Source organism: Bombina bombina, chromosome 3 (genome assembly GCF_027579735.1).
Source record: "Bombina bombina isolate aBomBom1 chromosome 3, aBomBom1.pri, whole genome shotgun sequence".
Lineage (NCBI taxonomy): Eukaryota > Metazoa > Chordata > Amphibia > Anura > Bombinatoridae > Bombina > Bombina bombina.
The window spans coordinates 889,473,068-889,490,889 of NC_069501.1; the positions used below are offsets into that span (position 1 = coordinate 889,473,068).

The window sequence follows — 17,822 nt, forward strand, 5'->3', positions numbered from 1 at the left end:
CCTCAGAGCTGCTGGAAGCATTTGTGATCGCTTCCAGCACTCTGTTAGACAACTGACGTACCAGGTACGTCCATTGTCATTAACTGTTAGTTTTTGCATGACGTACCTGGTACGTCAGTTGTCATTAAGGGGTTAAAAAGAAAGGGTAAAATGTTTTTATTAGGCTTTATTTGAAACTGAAAGTAAGGCTGGCTTTTCTATTTCAGCAGCTTATTCATTTCCCCTTTGCATTAAAATAAAACTATGCAACATTTTAAACTGTCCGGTTTGAAAAAACGGTTATTTCTGGTACTTAGTGTACCAGGAAGCTATTTTTAGTGCCTATCTGTGTTGCAGCAGAAATTTGAGCTCGGCAGTTACTGTCACATGACCGGCTTTACTTTATAACGTTTCTGAGGAAAGAGTTGTTTTTCTCCATTTCTAGGTGATCCGGTCTTAATTGGTAGCGGTAAGGCACTTCAGTAATTAAGGTGTGGGGTTGCGTGAGGGGTATTTTAGAAGTTTATTTGAAGTCTATTAAATGTTTTTTCTATTCTTTTTCCAACATGATTTTAGCTGGGTATCAATCCTAATTTGGGATAAAATTTAAAGTATATTTTTCCCTTAGCTTATTTTAATTGAATATTAAAATCAAATTCTGTACAAGTTTATTTACTGTTTCACATGTCTGATATGGAGCAAGAGCCTGCTCTCATGAATTCATGCTTAATATGTTTAGATGCACAATTGTAGCTCCTATGCAATTTTGTTCTTCATGTCTCAAGAAAACCTTGCAAAATAAAGGTAACATTTTTGAGCCTAATGTCTCAGGATGATGCTGTTAAAATAATACCTCAGCTTTCTCCTGCTATGTCGGAAGCCTCAATGGTATCACATGCAGTGCCCTGTGGTTCCTCTATAACTCCTAGTGGAGTTTATTTAAAAGCAGAAATTGCTGCCCATGTATCTTAAGCGGTATCTGCGGCATTAGCTGCCATTCCCAGATTACAGGAAAAACGCAAGAGGAAATCAAAGAAAGTAAGGTGCCTGTCCTCAGTTCTGCTTCCCAATTTGCCCTTTCTCATAAGTCTGATGAGGAAGATACATCAGGACTTTCTGAGGGTGAAATCTCAGATTTGGACAAGATAATTCCTCCTCCTGAGACTGAGGTGGTATCCTTCAGATTTAAGCTTGAGCACCTTTGTATTGTTAGAGGAGGTTTTAGCTACTTTAGATGACTCGGATACCCCTGTCGTTGTCACTCCAAAGAAACTATTAAGTTTACTAGATTTCTTAGATGAACCTTCCACTTCTGAGGTTTTTCCTGTGCCGGACCGTGCTAGGGAGATTATCTCACAGGAATGGGAGAAACCAGGGGTGTTTCCCCGTCTCCCATAAGAAAATCTTTCCTGTCGAGGACTCCATTAAAGACCCTTGGTATACTGTACCCAAAGTTGAAGGGGCCATTTCCACTCTGGCTAAGAGAACCACTATTCCTATTGCAGATAGCTGCCCTTTTAAGGATCCGATGGACAAGAAGCTAGAGGCTTATTTGAAAAAGATTTGTTCATCAAGGTCTTTAATGGCAACCTACCGTGCCTAGTGCGGCATCTTATAAGTTCAACGCCTTGTCTGATTCTCTTCAAGTAGAGACTCCCTTGGATGAAATTAAGGATAGGATTAAAGCTCTTAAGTTGGCCGATTCCTTTATTGCAGATGCCATTTTACAGGTTGTTAGACTAGGAGCTAAAACTTTTAGTTTCATTGTCCTAGCCTACAGGGCGTTATGTTGATTGAAATCCAGGTCTGTGGACGTTTCCTCTAAAGTCAAGCTTCTGGCGATTCCTTACAAGGGCAAAACCTTGTTTGGACCAGGTTTGGCAGAAATTATCTCCAATATTACGGGTGGAATAGGGTCTTTTCTACCTCAAGATAAGAATAGGCCTAAAGGACGTAAGAGTAATTTTTGTTCCTTTCGTAACTTCAGAGGAAAGTCTTTCCCTTCTTCTTCCAAGCAGGAACAATCCAAGTCTTCTTGGAAACCCAATCAGCACAAGGGGAAACAATCAAAGAAACCTGCAGCTGATTCCAAATCAGCATGAAGGGTTTGCCCCCGATTCGGGATTGGATCAGGTGGGGGGCAGACTTTCTCAGTTCTCTCAAGCCTGGATACAAGATGTCCCAGATCCCTGGACTGTGAACGTAGTATCCTAGGGTTACAAATTGGAATTCAAGACTTTTCCTCCCAGAGGAAGATTCCATCTCTCAAGGTTATCTGCAGACCAGATAAAGAGAAAGGCGTTCTTGAAATGTATACAACATCTTTCCTCCCTGGGAGTGATAGTTCCAGTGCAGGAACAGGGTCTCGGGTTCTACTCCAACCTATTTGTGGTTCCCAAAAAAGAGGAAACTTTCCATCCCATTCTAGACTAAAAGTGTCTAAACAAGTTTCTCAAAGTCCCATCCTTTAAGATGGAGACTATACGCTCCATTCTTCCTTTATTACAAGAGGGTCAGTTCATGACAACCATAGACTTAAAGGATGCATATCTTCATGTTCCTATTCACAGAGACTATCACGGATTCCTGAGATTTGCCTTTCTGGAAAAAGATTTCAAGTTTGTGGCCCTTTCATTTGGTCTAGCTACAGATCACAGTTTTTTTCAAAGGTTCTGGGGGCTCTTTTGGCAGTGATCCGTTCTCGTGGAATTGCTGTGGCACCCTACCTGGACGACATATTGGTTTAAGCACCATCTTTTCAACAAGCAAAATCTCACACACAGATATTGTTGTCTTTTCTTCGTTCCTACGGATGGAATGTGAATCTGGAAAAATTCTCCCTTTCCCCTGCTACAAGAGTAGTCTTCTAAGAGACAATAATAGATTCTCTATTGATGAAGATTTTTCTGACAGAGGTCAGGAGAAACAAAATCATTTCCTCTTGCCTCTCTCTTCAGGCTACTGCTCATCCTTCAGTGGCTCAATGTATGGAGGTAATTGATCTGATGATGCTCGATTCCATTTGAGAGCTCTCCAGTTGTGCATGCTCAGACAATGGAATGGCGACTATGCAGATCTATCTCAGAGAATAGAGTTAGATCAGTCGTCAAGGGCTTCTCTCCCATGGTGGATTTCTCAGGAACATCTGTCTCAGGGCACATGCTCTTCCCATCCCATTGTAGGGTGGTTTACAATGCTCTATTGGCTTGGCCTCAGTTGTCCTCAGCCCAGTTTATCAGGTTCCAGTCAGACAACATAATCTCTGTGTCTTACATCAATCTCCTGGGAGGAACTCTGAGTTCCTTATCCATTAAGGTGGTTACTCTGATTCTTCAGTGGGCTGAGACCCACAATTGCTGTCTTTCTGCCATCCACATTCCAGGAGTAGACAACTGGGAAGCGGATTTACTGAGCAGACAGACTTCTCATTCCGGGGAGTGGGAACTCCATCTGGAGGTGTTTTCCAGCTTAGTCCTCAAATGGGGGGTGCCGGAGTTAGATCTGATGGCATCCCGTCAGAATAACAAGCTTCCATGGTACGGTTCAAGGTCAAGAGATCCACAGGCTGTTCTGATAGATGCTCTGGCGGTTCCTTGGGTTTTCAGGTTGGCATACCTGTTTCCTCCGTTTGCTCTGCTTCCACGAGTCATTGCTCGTATCATACAGGAGAGGGCATCAGTGATTCTAATAGCCCCTGCGTGACCTCGCAGGACCTAGTGGAGAGGTCATCTCTACCACCTTGAAGACTACCTCTGAGGAAGGACCTCCTGATTCAGGGTCCCTTCCTTCATCCAAATCTCATTTCTCTGAAGCTGACTGCTTGGAGATTGAACGCTTAGTTCTGTCTAAGCATGGTTTTTCTGAGTCAGTCATTGAGACCATGTTTCAGGCCCGCAAGCCTGTTACTAGAAAGATTTACCATAAGATATGGCATAAATATCTTTATTGGTGTGAATCCAAGGGCTAATCTTGGAGTAGAATTAGAATTCCTAGAATTTTATATTTTCTTCAGGAAGGCCTGGAGAAGGGATTATCAGTCAGTACCCTGAAGGGTCAGATTCCTGCTTTATGTGCCAGATGTGCAATCTTTTTGTTAGCCCTTGGTCAAAATCAGGCCTGTCTTTAAGTCTGTTGCTCCTCCTTGGAGCCTTAACCTTGTTCTTAAAGTTTTACAGCTGGCTCTGTTTGAGCCGTTGTATTCCATAGACATTAAGTTGTTATCTTTTAAGGTTTTATTTCTTGTTGCTGTCTCTTCTGCTCGAAGAGTCTTGGAACTCTCAGCTCTGCAGTGTGATTCCCCTTATCTTATTTTTCTTGCTGATAAGGTGGTTCTTTGTACGAAGTTAGGTTTCTTTCCTAAAATTGTTTCTAATAGAAATATCAATCAGGAAATTGTTGTTCCCTCTCTGTGTCCTAATCCTTCTTCTTCCAAAGAACGTTTGTTACACAATTTGGATGTTGTCAGTGCTCTTAAATTCTACTTACAGGCGACTAAGGATTTTTGCCAGTCCTCTGCCCTCTTTGTCTGTTTATCTGGGAATCGTAAAGGTCAGAAAGCTACTACTACTTTCTTTTTGGTTTCGAAGTATAATTCATTTGGCTTACGAGACTGCTGGACAGCAGCCTCCTGAGAATTAAGGCTCATTCCACAAGAGCTGTTTCCTTTTCTTGGTCTTTCAAAAATGAAGCTTCTGTGGAACAAATTTGCAAGGCTGCAACTTGGTCTTCTCTACATACTTTTTCCAAATTTGATACTTTTGCCTCGGCTGAGGCTTCTTTTGGGATGAAAGGTTCTTCAAGCGGTGGTGCCTTCTGTTTTAGGACTGCCTGTCTTGTCCCTCCCTATTTATCTGTGTTCTCTTGCTTGGGTATTAATTCCCAACAGTAATTGCTCAAGCCGTGGACTCGCATATCTTAGGAATGAAAAACAAAATTTATGCTCACCTGATAAATGTATTTCTTTCCGGATATGGTGAGTCCACAGCCCCACCCTTTATTTTAAGACAGTTGTTGTTTTGACTATAACCTCAGGCACCTCTACGCCTTGTGTTACTCCTTTTTCTCCATTTCCCTTTGGTCGAATTACTGTAGGTTGTGGGTAAGGGAGTGATACTTAGAAGTTTAACTGTGGTTCTCTTTGCCTCCTCCAGCTGGCCAGGAGTGATATTCCCAACAGTAATTATTCAAGCCGTGGACTCACCATATCCGGAAATAAATTTATCAGGTAAGCATAAATTTAGTTTTTTCTGGCTACAGACTATGTCCCCACATGGGGTGAATGAACAGATCAGCTATAGTGCTTTCTTATAATACATGATGTTTCTCTAAATGGAAGTAATATATGAGGGAGTAGAAACCCTCATGTTGTTGTTCTGTTAGACACCCTGTAAGGCAGTAATTCTTATATGGAATGTGTATTACTTAGATTATCCCCGTTTTTCGTACTAAATCTCTTTTTTCTAAAAAGTAATCTTCCCAACATTTATAACAAATGAACCTATCAAAAGAGACATCATAATGGAGAATTTATAGAGGTATCTGGGAATAAATGGAATATTTATATATGGATTATACCAACGTTTATAAGACTATTAATTTTATCAACAAGAAATGTGGAGAATGATTGTGCTATGCCATCTAGCACAATGAGCGTGTGGCTTATTTAAGTGAGAGTACAATTTTACTGGTGCTGATAAAGCGATGATTTAAATTGGACATAAATTTGGATACTATGTCTGATTACAAAAGTAGCTCCTTTTTTGATAGAGGTGTGGCACACTTCTTTACCATTATACATTGGCAGATAACGTTTTTGTGCCTGTCAGAACGTATAACGAATATACCACTTATAAGTACTTGCTATATAGGAAGACCAATAGTATAAAATTGTGAGTATACTAAGCAAAGTACGGAAAAAAAAAACGAAGTGGAATTTAAACTGTACTATGCTGATAATATATATAACGATCAACAATCTAGCGTACTATGTTTGACTCATTTCGCCTCTGTGATGGGTTGAATGACGGAGGTGAGGCCGCTCCCAATATATCCTTATTAGAGCTTAACTATAAACGCCCACATACCTGTCAGAACAGTTCTTGATTACCCGCGATTGGTAACAATAGACCAGGTGGCAATGATTGGCTGTCGAGTAAATAAAAGGAGTGAGAGTCTGGGCAGCCTTTGACAAAGCAGTCGCGTAACACGTATCAGGTGTTCGCACTGCCCTCTGCTTGTATAACAATATGTTTGATTGTTCTATCGTAATTGCGGTTACTTTGTACCGGATTGTAGCTACATAGTTATTTTTCTAGTAGATGTAGCACGGGGATACCCAGCCTTGTTAAATAATTGCACAGGGTACTGCGAAAGCACAGAATAGAGCCTTTTGGTTTACAGTTAGATAGGGATCTTTTTATTTGCAGTACACTGTGCAATGGGGATAATCGCCCATATTGTGCTAATCTATGATATGTAATAGAAGGTCCGGTGCATATATATTGGTTATATAGGACTTGTGTCAAATGGGGGGCAGCCATGTGTATATGTTTTAGAATTTTAATAAGTCTCACTCTTTTTAGTAATAATTAAAAGTTACATTTTAATGTTGGGTCCTCCCTTCCCTCTCCCTCCATGATACGGTATACACGCTCCTTTATGTCCCATAAGTATGCCCTAATAGTGCATCTTTTTCTCTATTGTTATTTTTGACACCAATAGAGAGGTGTAAGTTTTCATTATCAACAAGTGAGCTCAGTTTTAGACTTTTTGTTAAAAATCAAAATATATAGTTTTAACTTCACATTTTGTTCTTGCAAAAAAAATAAACTATTTATAGCCTATTTAGTGTTTTTATGTACATGATAGAAAATGTGTGATTGATATCCCTGTTCTGTTTGTTTCACAACTGCCCTAAATACTCTTCAGTGATTCCATTTCTGTATAGGCATGGTATATAAAGACAATTGTTTACACTTTTATTTTATACATTTCCGTAAGCAGGTTACAGTAAACTAATTATAAATGTATTTACAGGAAGAAATAGAATCATTGGTAAATGAAATGGAAGAACTGAAAGGAAAGAATATTAAACTGGAGGAACAGCTGAGTATGAAGGTTGATCCAGTTACTGTGGCTTCATGCAATGACTGTAATTGTGGATATAAACAAACAGAAGATAAAAATGGCATTATTGCCAGAACATTTGAAGAATTTAATAATAAGCTTCTAGTAGCGATGGATACAACGAAAAAACTTAAAGAAGACATGGAAAAGCTTAAGGAGGTATTTGAGTATTTGTGTGTGTGTAAAATGTTTAAAAATAACCTTTCGTCTAAGCCTCCGCAGACTGCTCCCTTTTTTCAGTTCTTTTGACAGATGCATTTTAACCAATCTGTGCTGACTCCTAGGTAACTCCACGGGAGTGATCACAATGTCATACATGAACAAGCGCTGTCTAGCTGTGAAAAAAAACTGTAAAATGCACTGAAATAAAATTAAAGGGCTTAGAAATTAGCATAAGACTACCTAGGTTTAGCTTTCAACAAAGAATATCAAGAGAACAAAGCAAATTTGATAATAAAAGTAAATTGTGTTCCCTATCTAAATCATACAAATTACATTTTTACCAGACTGTTCCTTTAAAGGGCCATTATACCCAAATGTTTAAACATTTGAAAGTGATGCAGTATAGCTGTAAAAAGCTGACTAGAAAATATCACCTGAACATCTCTGTAAAAAAGAAAGATATTTTACCTCAAAAGTTTTTCTCAGTAGCCGCATCCCATTGTAAAGGACTTCTAAGCAACAAATCAGTATGTCTGTCGCGGGACAGCGGAAGAAGCGAGCTTACGTGCACACTCATTTTATTTCCCTATTCAGTGTAAGTGGAAGTTTACAATGAAATCTCATGATATCACAGTAAAAAAAGTTCATGACCTCAGCACTGTTGATGCTGATTGGCTGCTGTTCATTTCTTTATTTTTTTTTACCTGCAGCTGAGTATAACTTTTTACACAGAACTTACTCTGCTGAGCTGAGAAGATTTTGAGGTAAAATATCTTCCTATTTTACATAGAGATTCACAAAAGAAACAAAGTATCAGCACTACTAATATGGAGAGGACAAAAAAGTATAAAATGTATTGGTGGTGTGGAATGATATACTAGGGCTTATATCCCAAAATATCACAGTGTTAATCTGTGATATATCTTAAAAAGTTCTAAAATGTAAAAATGCTGAGGGAGTATATAATACACTATATCTGTAAAATACACAGTAGGAGAACAAAAGTTTCAATTGGCACTCAAAAAGTTGTAATATAATGCCTAAAAATTATAACACTCTCTAAAAGAGAATAAAATTTCAGAATTCAATGCAATACAAAATAAATATAAATTAAGAATCAATTAAGATAAAATACACTACACAGCAAATGAAATTATCAGTATATATTCCCAATGATAGAGTCTCAAAATGAAAGTTTTTGTCTTACAACTTGTGGCAGTGTTAGATCGTTAGTCCTCACAAACAAACTGGTGCATGCTGCTCTTCAAAGGGTGTATCATATGTAAATCCCTTAAAACAAGGCCAAAGCTGAAAAAAAAAAGGAGAGAAGAGGGCAGCCGGACTCAAGTGAAGAAAGTTTTTATTAGTGACACAGCACACTAAAACAATAAAACTATAGGTATTCTGCGTACCAGATATAAGAAAAATAAGAGCAGGTAAGACACAATGTCTTGACAGAGTAGATTACCGCTTCTCAGGGCGCCTTTTCACAAAAGCCGGGTGGTAAGTATTGTCCTCAGCTGATCCTCTCTGGAGGAGTGAATGCGGCGAATCAGCTGAGAATTACTGGAGAAAGCCAGTTCCGGTTTGTGCCGGAAGTCTGTATCTGTCACTGCCGATGCAGTGTATCATCAGAAAATCCTCAGAGGATACAGACAGATACAGACTTCCGGCACAAACCGGAACCTGCTTTCTCCAGTAATTCTAAGCTGATTTAGCCGCATTCACTCCTCCAGCGAGGATCAGCTGAGGACAATACTTACCACCCGGCTTTTGTGAAAAGGCGCCCTGAGAAGCGGTAATCTACTCTGTCAAGACATTGTGTCTTACATGCTCTTATTTTTCTTATATCTGGTACGCAGAATACCTATAGTTTTAGTGTGCTGTGTCACTAATAAAAACTTTCTTCACTTGAGTCCGGCTGCCCTCTTCTCCTTTTGTTTTTCAGCTTTTACATAGAGATGCTCAGGTGATATTTTCCTGTCAGCTTTTTACAGTTATACTGCATCAGTTTCAAGTGATTTAGCATATGAGTATTATGTCCCTTTAAGCATTGTTGAATTATTAACCAAACTTGCCAAACTGATTATCCATCTTGATGATACGGAGACATCCTTAATTTTTTTGCTGTTGAGGTGCCCAAAGAAAAGCTTGGAAACCTTGACATGCCGGTTTCATCTTTTTGTAGAATATTTCCATTTGAATGGCTTTTTCTTTCAAATATGTGCTGATTTACTTATTCATGTATAAAACTTATCAATTTTGCTGATTTATGCATTTTGTAATTTTACTTGACCAAATAGTATGAAGTCATGTGAAAAGAAAAAAAAACATGGAAAAGCAATTAGCACATTCCCTTAATGACTTTCAGAGAAGATGTCATAGCTTTGTTTCTCTCCCTAGATAGGAAGTTAGCATTGTGTTTTGGGAATATAAATGCAGAATGTATTTTCTTTCCAAATGTTAATTAAAAAAATAAAGTTCTAGTGTGAGCAAGATGTATTTTGAATGTTTGTTTAAATAAAAATGTGCTACCACCTATTGAGCTGTTGAAACAAAAACATTGCAAAATTACTTTTAGAAATGAAATGAAATTAATATAGGCATAGAAAATGTGTATTTGTCATATCCAGTAGTAGCTAATATTCATTGCACATGATTTGTTACAGTTTCTTGATCTGTTTTGTGTATTTGAAGTAATATGCTGCATTAATCCTATTGGTGGTACTAAATAAAAGTCACTGTGTGAGTGAGCATATTGTTTTTTTGTTTGTTTTTCATCAGATGGTGAGAGTCCATCTCATGTGGGAATATTCCCCTCCTGACCACTAGGAGAGAGCAAGACATCCCAACACACCAGAGCTTTCAATCCCTCCCACTTCCAAAGAGTGTCTCCTCCACAATTTGGATGTTGTATGAGCTTTCAAATATTTCAAAATTTCAGACTTTCTTCATTGTGTTCATTTTTCTGTGCCTTGCAAAGGTCAGAAAGCTTTGTTGTTACTTTAGCAGCTTGGTACAAAAAGTCACAATGTAGCCACAACATCAAAAAAATTTTTACTTTATTTAGCCAAAATAACAGAAAGGATCAGCAACGTTTCGGGACAAAGCCCTTTGGAATCCCTAAGAACGGTGTCCTAAAGCTTTGCACATCTTTTGTTTGTTTTTAGCTAAATAAAGGAACGTTTTTGGATAGTGCGGCTACATTGTGACTTTTTGTATTCAGTTAGGGTTGTATGCAGATCCACCAAAATACACTTGTGCTGGATATTTGTATTTTATTTTTTTTTTACTTAAGCAGCTTGGTTCAAAGTATTAATTTGCAAGTCTTATTTGAAAGTCCATGATCTCCGCCCTTTTCTTTTTGTTCAGGTGGCTGCTATACTCATTTTGCACTGCTTTGTCCTGCTTTTCTTTTTCTTTCCCCTCATCTACTTGGCTATATGTATGACTGAGGATCATTGGAAGTGGGAGGGATTTAAAGCTTTAGTGTGTTGAGTTCAATTTTGCCTCCTAGTGCTCAGAAAGGGAATATTCCCACACATGACTTGTGGACTGTCACCATCATGAAAGAAATTATCAGGTAAGCTTTTTTTTTGTGTGTGTATTTATAAATGTCATCCATTTTTACATAACGGGATTTAATTGTGGTCTGTTGCAGGAAAACAAAAGGCTTAAAAATGACAATAATGAATTTGTTAGAGAGAATTTACGATTGAAAAATGAAGTAGATCTCAGATCACCTCAGAAGTAAGTCCGAAGTTTGTTTTGTTTTATTTGGGGTGGGGGTGTTATTTTTTTATTTATTTTTTAACCCTCTTATGTTCAATTTAAAACTTCTCTAGGTAATAATTTCACAACAGCTATTTATTTTTAATCCAAAAAAAGTCATTTTAAACACAGAAGTATTCTGCTGTAAACTTTTTTTTTTTTTTTAAATACATTTTCCTTTTATTTGGGAGGACATCATACATTATCGCCTGCAAATAGGTTGCATATTGTAAAGGAAGTTGTTTTGGCAGTATAGAGAAACATACAATTTTATAATAATTGACACATTTAAAGTAGGTGTTTGATGGCTAATTATATAGAAATATCAGAGCAAAATGCTTGCTGCATAATGGTTTTACTATAGTATTTTTTTTGGCAGATGGGGAATTAGATTTTTTTTTAAATTGTTGATTATATTAAAAAGCAAAAAATAAAAATAATAATAAATAAAGGGAGGAGACATACAAAATTGGCTCACTGATCTGCGCAGTGGCCCATGCACAACATGTATTGTGTGCTACCGCTTATAAAATTCTTTATTCAGAACATGCATACCATTTCTGATTAAGGTAAGGAGTATTTACAGTTTGTGTTTATGGCAAAAGGAAACCGTCTTATCAGATGTATGATCAAAATAATGTGAAATTCAAAATGTAAAATCTTAGTAGTTCAATAACTATCAAAGAATGTCATGCAGTCTTTACAATCACTAATGTTTTATGGCTGACAGAGCATTGTCTTATATGTTGCACTGTTCTGTCTTTACAGAATTAAAAAACAAAATAAAATCCTGCCGTGGTCAGGCATTTAAGCAACGCAAATACTCACAATAAACTAAAAGTCTGCATAACATCTATGTAACCTGTACATCGTAGGTTTATATATTAAATATCTGCAAAAAGAAAACATGCATACACAAAATACAATGCAAGCTTTACAGAATTGATATGAATAATAATGTACAATGCTCAGATGAAGTACCTTCCAATGAACAATCTGGATTTTTTTTTCACTTTTACATTTTAAAATGTTTTTTTTTTTTCTTTCTTTTTTTGCAACTCAATTTAAAGGAATGAAAAAATCTTCACAAATTTTGGGCAAAGGAGTTCTGAAATTAAATATTTGATCTGTGTTCAAGTAATAAATGTTCCTACATAGAAATCTTTCCATAAGCCATAAACAAAAAAATACAGTGAGTATAATACATATTTCTCAACATCTAATTAATAATACACCCGAGGTCAGCGTTACAGAACAGCCAACATGATTTTGGCATTGATTTGTAGAATTGAAAATCTATTTTATAGCCTCAGTATATTTAAGACGATTCTAATGTATCTTTTAAAGACATTTCTTGTAAACAAAATGTCTTTTAAATAAATAGTTTTGGGGACAAACGTAAAATTCTGGTAGGAAAAAAAAAAAATACTATCTAGTGAACAAAAACAAGGTATCCATTTGTAAACGTGTCAACAACGATAAGTGTGAGATGCTGCACTAGATGTGCTTTTGTGACCCGGCAGCTGGCCAGTCCTACAATGTCTCCAAGTGACTATATTCCCTGGAAAGCAAGACTTTGTCACAGGATCCTCCACATGTAATAGGTCCATGATCAGTGGATTTAGTTATTTCCTGATCCGCTTGGCTACTGAAGCTGTTTTGTCACAAAGCAGGAATCTAGCTGGCGTAGATCCGTCACTGCGCATTGTTGTTACCAGTCCCATTGTTGTCCTTGGCAGAATGAATCCCGTCCTGCTGCCGAGCATCTTTCCTCGGGGGCATTCTTTCATTGATCCTGTCCAATCCCTTTGCTTCTTCAAAGCTGCATATTTTATGCTGCGGAGAGAATCCTCGTATTGCACTTTGTAGGGTCTGCCGTCCTCCTGCCAGCACTCCGCTAGGCAGCATTCCAGTGGGGGTTAACCCCTTCAGTGTCAGCACACTCTCACTTTCCTCCCTGAGCACGGAGAATACTCTCGCCATCTTGCCGATCGCCCGAATCTTGTTCCTGATGATCTCCTTTCTAGCGGCCGCTGTACCTACGTCAAACTGGTCTTCGCCTTCTGTCATAAGTTCATCATCTGAGCAAATGCTCAGCACATTCACCAGCATCTCGGTCACCTTTTCTCCAACAAAAGGCAACGACCAAGTGAAGACGTCCATAAAGTTGGGCAGCCAATAGGGGTGTGAGGAACAGTTGAATTGCCTGATGTTCATCACATTATTTTCATACTTTAACACAGCAGCTTTATTATTGTAGACATCTAAGTAATTAGGTGCTGAAAATATCGTTATTAATGAGGGGAATCCTGTCGTTTGACTTTTTCTGTACATTCGGTAACCCGCATCCTGTGCCTCGTGTGCTCGGATGATTGACAGCAAGTTGTTATTCTGCAAAAACTCACAGACAGCCGGGTAGCTGTAAAAGTAAGAGCATCCTCTGACTGTGTTATGACTGAAATGTTCCTGCGACTTCTCATTCCCAAAGTCCTCAGAAGGATCTGACCATAGCAAGTCACACATTGGCCCAAATGCAGGTGGCTCCTTGAACCTGTCTAACCTTTTAATGTCATCTAAGCTGTGTATTTCTGGGGAAAGTCCTCTGTGAACACATAGAAACTGTTGGTTTAGAAGTGCCGCTAAAGGAAGGCAGTCAAACGCTTCCATGCAGGCCTCATACACCCTCTCCGAGTATTTTATTTTACATTCTTGCTTAAAAGTGAAGTATTCTGTAAGGTGTCTGCATTCATGATTGCCTCTTAAAAGAAACAGCGTATTGGGATAGAGAATCTTCAGGACCCATAGGTATAAGACGCACTCTATACTGAAATAACCTCTCTCTACGTAGTCCCCCAGGAAGAGGTATCTTGTGTTAGCCGGAGATCCTCCAACCTCAAACAGCTTCATCAAGTCAAAGAACTGCCCATGAATATCCCCGCACACTGTGCCTCCTTCTTCAGACAGCTTTTCAGATCGCAGCCTACTCACTAAGTCCAGCCATAGTGATTGCTCCAATAAACTTGATTTATAAGGGCCAGATGGATTGTGACTATTTTTAATGCGTGTAATTGCAGGAGTGATCACCCCCGGCTCCTGCCCTGGTGTGGAGCGGAATACAAGATCCCCTTGAGATGGCAAGTCCTGGGTTATATCGGCTGTGAGCGCCTCTGCTGCAACGGTACGGAGGTTCAGATCGGGTTCAAACAGCATCTTGGTCTTCATATCTGCAGCACCCTCAAAGCGTTGGCCGCCCGATTTCTCAAATCCTGTTGTGCGGCCAGCCGGTTGTTGAGATAATGTCGAGAACAAGCATGGCGGCTCTCCTGCAGGGTTACCAACCTCTGGGGGCTCCGATGCTGTGTCTGCCACCTTAGCTGTAGTAACCTGGTATGATTCTTGCCGCTTTTGATAAATATGGACAAGAAAGTCCCATGGGGCTCTGTCAATCAGGGTCTGAAAACAGCGTTCCAGCTTTTCCATGCAGCTATCACAGTTAGCCTGTAGGTCTGTTTCCAGTGCGGTAGCCATTTTGTGAAGTTGCGTAGCAAAAAGATTGAGTAGTATCCTCTTTTATGCAACCTTTGAAATGATGATATGGTTCGGGAACTGAACAAGTATTTCAAACTGAAGTAGATAGTACCCGGTTTGGACAAAAACCCTCGAGTATTCGAGGGGGGTGGCGTTGCCTATATATGAGCCGCCGCTCTAGGCCTTCTGTGTCCGATGTCTGCCTCAAACTTCACAAATACAACACAGACTTCTCAAAATTTCGGATGCTGTTAGGTAGTCTGCCCTCATAGACAGATGGATGTAATTCTGAGCTGTAGGGTCTCCCCTGATACCGGCGGATTACAAGTGATCAGTGAGAGCACAGAGAAAGTGCGACCATGTAGGATCGCAGTTCGGACACGCCCCCAACTTTTTTTTTTTTTAATGCTTCACTGTGTTAGTGATAAACAGCATGCAACCTGCTGTCATACTAGAGTTATGCTGAATGGTTTCTTCTCACTCTGTTATGGATGACATTTCTTTGTTACATGACATTACTGATATTCAGCTTATGTGTGGTTATGTGTCTATGAATGTTTATGTGTGTGTGTATATATATATATATATATATATATATATATATATATATATATATATATATATATATATATATATATATACAGTGGATATAAAAAGTCTACACAACTCTGTTAAATGACAGGTTTCTGTGATGTAAAAAAATGAGACAACGATAAATCATTTCAGAACTTGTTCCACCTTTAATGTGACTTATAAACTATGCAACTCAATTGAAAAACAAACTAAAATATTTTAGGTGAAGGGAAGTAAAAATAAAAAAATAAAATATGGTTGCATAAGTGTGCACACCCTTAAACTAATACTTTGATTACAGCACTCAGTCTTTTTGGGTATGAGTCTATCAGCATGGCACATCTTGACCTGGCAAGATTTGCCCACTCTTCTTTGCAAAAACGCTCCAAATCTGTCAGATTGCGAGGGCATCTCCTGTGCACAGCCTTCTTCAGATCACCCTTCAGGTCTGGGCTCTGGCTGGGCCATTCCAAAACTTTAGTCTTCTTCTGGTGAAGTAATTCCTTTGTTGATTTGGATGTATGCTTTGGGTCGTTGTCATGCTGAAAAATGAAGTTCCTCTTCATGTTCAGCTTTCTAGTTCAATTTTGCCTGAAGTTTTTGTGCCAATATTGACTGGTATTTGGAACTGTTTAGAATTCCCTCTACCTTGAATAAGGCCCCAGTTCCAGCTAAAGAAAAACAGCCTCAAAGCATGATGCTGCCATCACCATGCTTCCCTGTGGGTATGGTGTTCTTTTGGTGAAGTGCAGAGTTGTTTTTGCGCCAAACATATCTTTTGGAATTATTGCCAATAAGTTCAACCCTGGTTTCATCAGACCATAACACCTTTTCCTACATGCTTTTGGGAGACTTCAGATGTGTTTTTGCTAAATTTAGCTGGGCTTGGATGTTTTTCAACGTAAGAAAAGGCTTCCATCTTGCCGTCTACCCCAAAGCCCAAACATATGACGAATACGGGAGATTGTTGTCACATACTACACAGCTAGTACTTGCCAGATATTCCTGCAGCTACTTTAATGTTGCTGTAGGCCTCTTGGTAGCCTCCCAGACCAGTTTTCTTCTCGTCTTTTCATCAATTTTGGAGGGACATCCAGTTCTTGGTAATGTTCATTATTGTGCCATATGTTCTCCACTTTATGATGACTGTCTTCACTGTGTTCCATGGTATATCTAATGCCTTGGAAATTCTTTTGTACCCTTCTCCTGACTGATGCCTTTTAACAATGATCCCTCTGATGCTTTGGAAGCTCTCTGCGGACCATGGCTTTTGTGTAGGATGCGACTAAGAAAATGTCAGGAAAGACCTACTAGAACAGCTGAACTTTATTCGGGGTTAATCAGAAGCACTTTAAATTATGGCAGGTGTGTGATGACTCTCATTTAACATGGTTTTGAATGTGATTGCTTAATTCTGAACACAGCTACATTCCCAATTATAATACACTTATGCACCACATTATTTTAGTTTTTTTTGTTTACTTCCCTCCACCTTAAAGATTTCAGTTTGTTTTTCAATTGAGTTGTGTAGTTTTACAGCGCTGCAGAATCTGTTGGCGCTCTACAAATACCTGATAATAATAATAGTTTATAGGTCACATTAAAGGTGGAAAAAGTTCTGAAATGATTTATCTTTGTCTAATTTTTTTACATCACAGAAACCTGACATTTTAACAGGGGTGTGTAGACTTTTTATATCATATATATATATATATATATATATATATACAAAAAGCAGAAATATTCAGTCAAAAAATCTACAGTACAATGTCTTAGGCTGTAATAGTCTTATATATGCCCCTAGATGCGATTGCCCATAGACCCCCTATGCAGAGGCAAAGTTAAATAAACATATAATACACAGTCTCATGTATACTGACGGCTCTAAAATGAACCGGATATAATTAAAAGCCACAGAAGTGAGAAAAACATCGGTATGGGTCTTTTCTCTTCATACAACTGAATGCAGGTCAGTGCAGAAACCGCTATGTGGCTGTGCCCACTTAACGGTCTCACAATCTTTTTCCCCGATCCAGGCGAATGTCATGCAGAAGTATCCGCTTGTTGGGCGTTGGTTCCATGCACCTAGAGCGCTATATGTGCGCTGTGTGTGTGTATCACACCACGTGATCCAGCCAATCGGATGTGTAGAAACTCGAAGGAAATCCAAATGAGCTGTGAGCCTCACATAAGCTTAAAGTGACACTGAACCCAATTTTTTTCTTTTGTAATTCAGAAAGATCATGCAATTTTAAGCAACTTTCTAATTTACTCCTATTATCAATTTTTCTTCGTTCTCTTGCTATCATTATTTTAAAATGAAGGCATCTAAGCTTTTTTTTGTTTCAGTACTCTGGACAGCACTTTTTTATTTGTGGATGAATTTATCCACCAATCAGCAAGGACAACCCAGGTTGTTCACCAAAAAGGGGCCGGCATCTAAACTTACATTCTTGCATTTCAAAGAAAGATACCAAGAGAATGAAGAAAATTTGATAATAGGAGTAAATTAGAAAGTTGCTTAAAATTTCATGCTCAATCTGAATCACGAAAGAAAAATTTTGGGTACAGTGTCCCTTTAAGCATAGGCGTCTAGCTGTCGACGCTATCCAGGAGCAAAAATTGCAAAAGCACCACTGCTATCCTGGTAATGTTGTAGAAAGTTAGCAAAAAAGTTCAGCAGG

The 17,822-nt window shown here is 38.6% G+C and overlaps 2 protein-coding genes across 2 annotated transcripts in view; one reads left to right on the plus strand and one right to left on the minus strand.

Annotated features, from left to right (window-relative positions):
* Positions 1–17,822, plus strand: part of OBI1 (ORC ubiquitin ligase 1) — a 188,669-nt gene that overhangs the window by 135,209 nt on the left and 35,638 nt on the right. The window contains exons 4-5 of the mRNA XM_053707850.1: positions 7,015–7,263; positions 10,928–11,016. Coding sequence (XP_053563825.1) covers positions 7,015–7,263; positions 10,928–11,016 — 338 coding nt within the window. The remainder of the gene's footprint in view (positions 1–7,014; positions 7,264–10,927; positions 11,017–17,822) is intronic.
* On the minus strand, positions 12,051–14,565 carry LOC128651463 (serine/threonine-protein phosphatase 2B catalytic subunit beta isoform-like). Its single transcript, XM_053704505.1, has one exon. It carries the CDS (start codon positions 14,563–14,565, stop codon positions 12,733–12,735), a length of 1,833 nt encoding a protein of 610 aa, XP_053560480.1. The 3' UTR covers positions 12,051–12,732.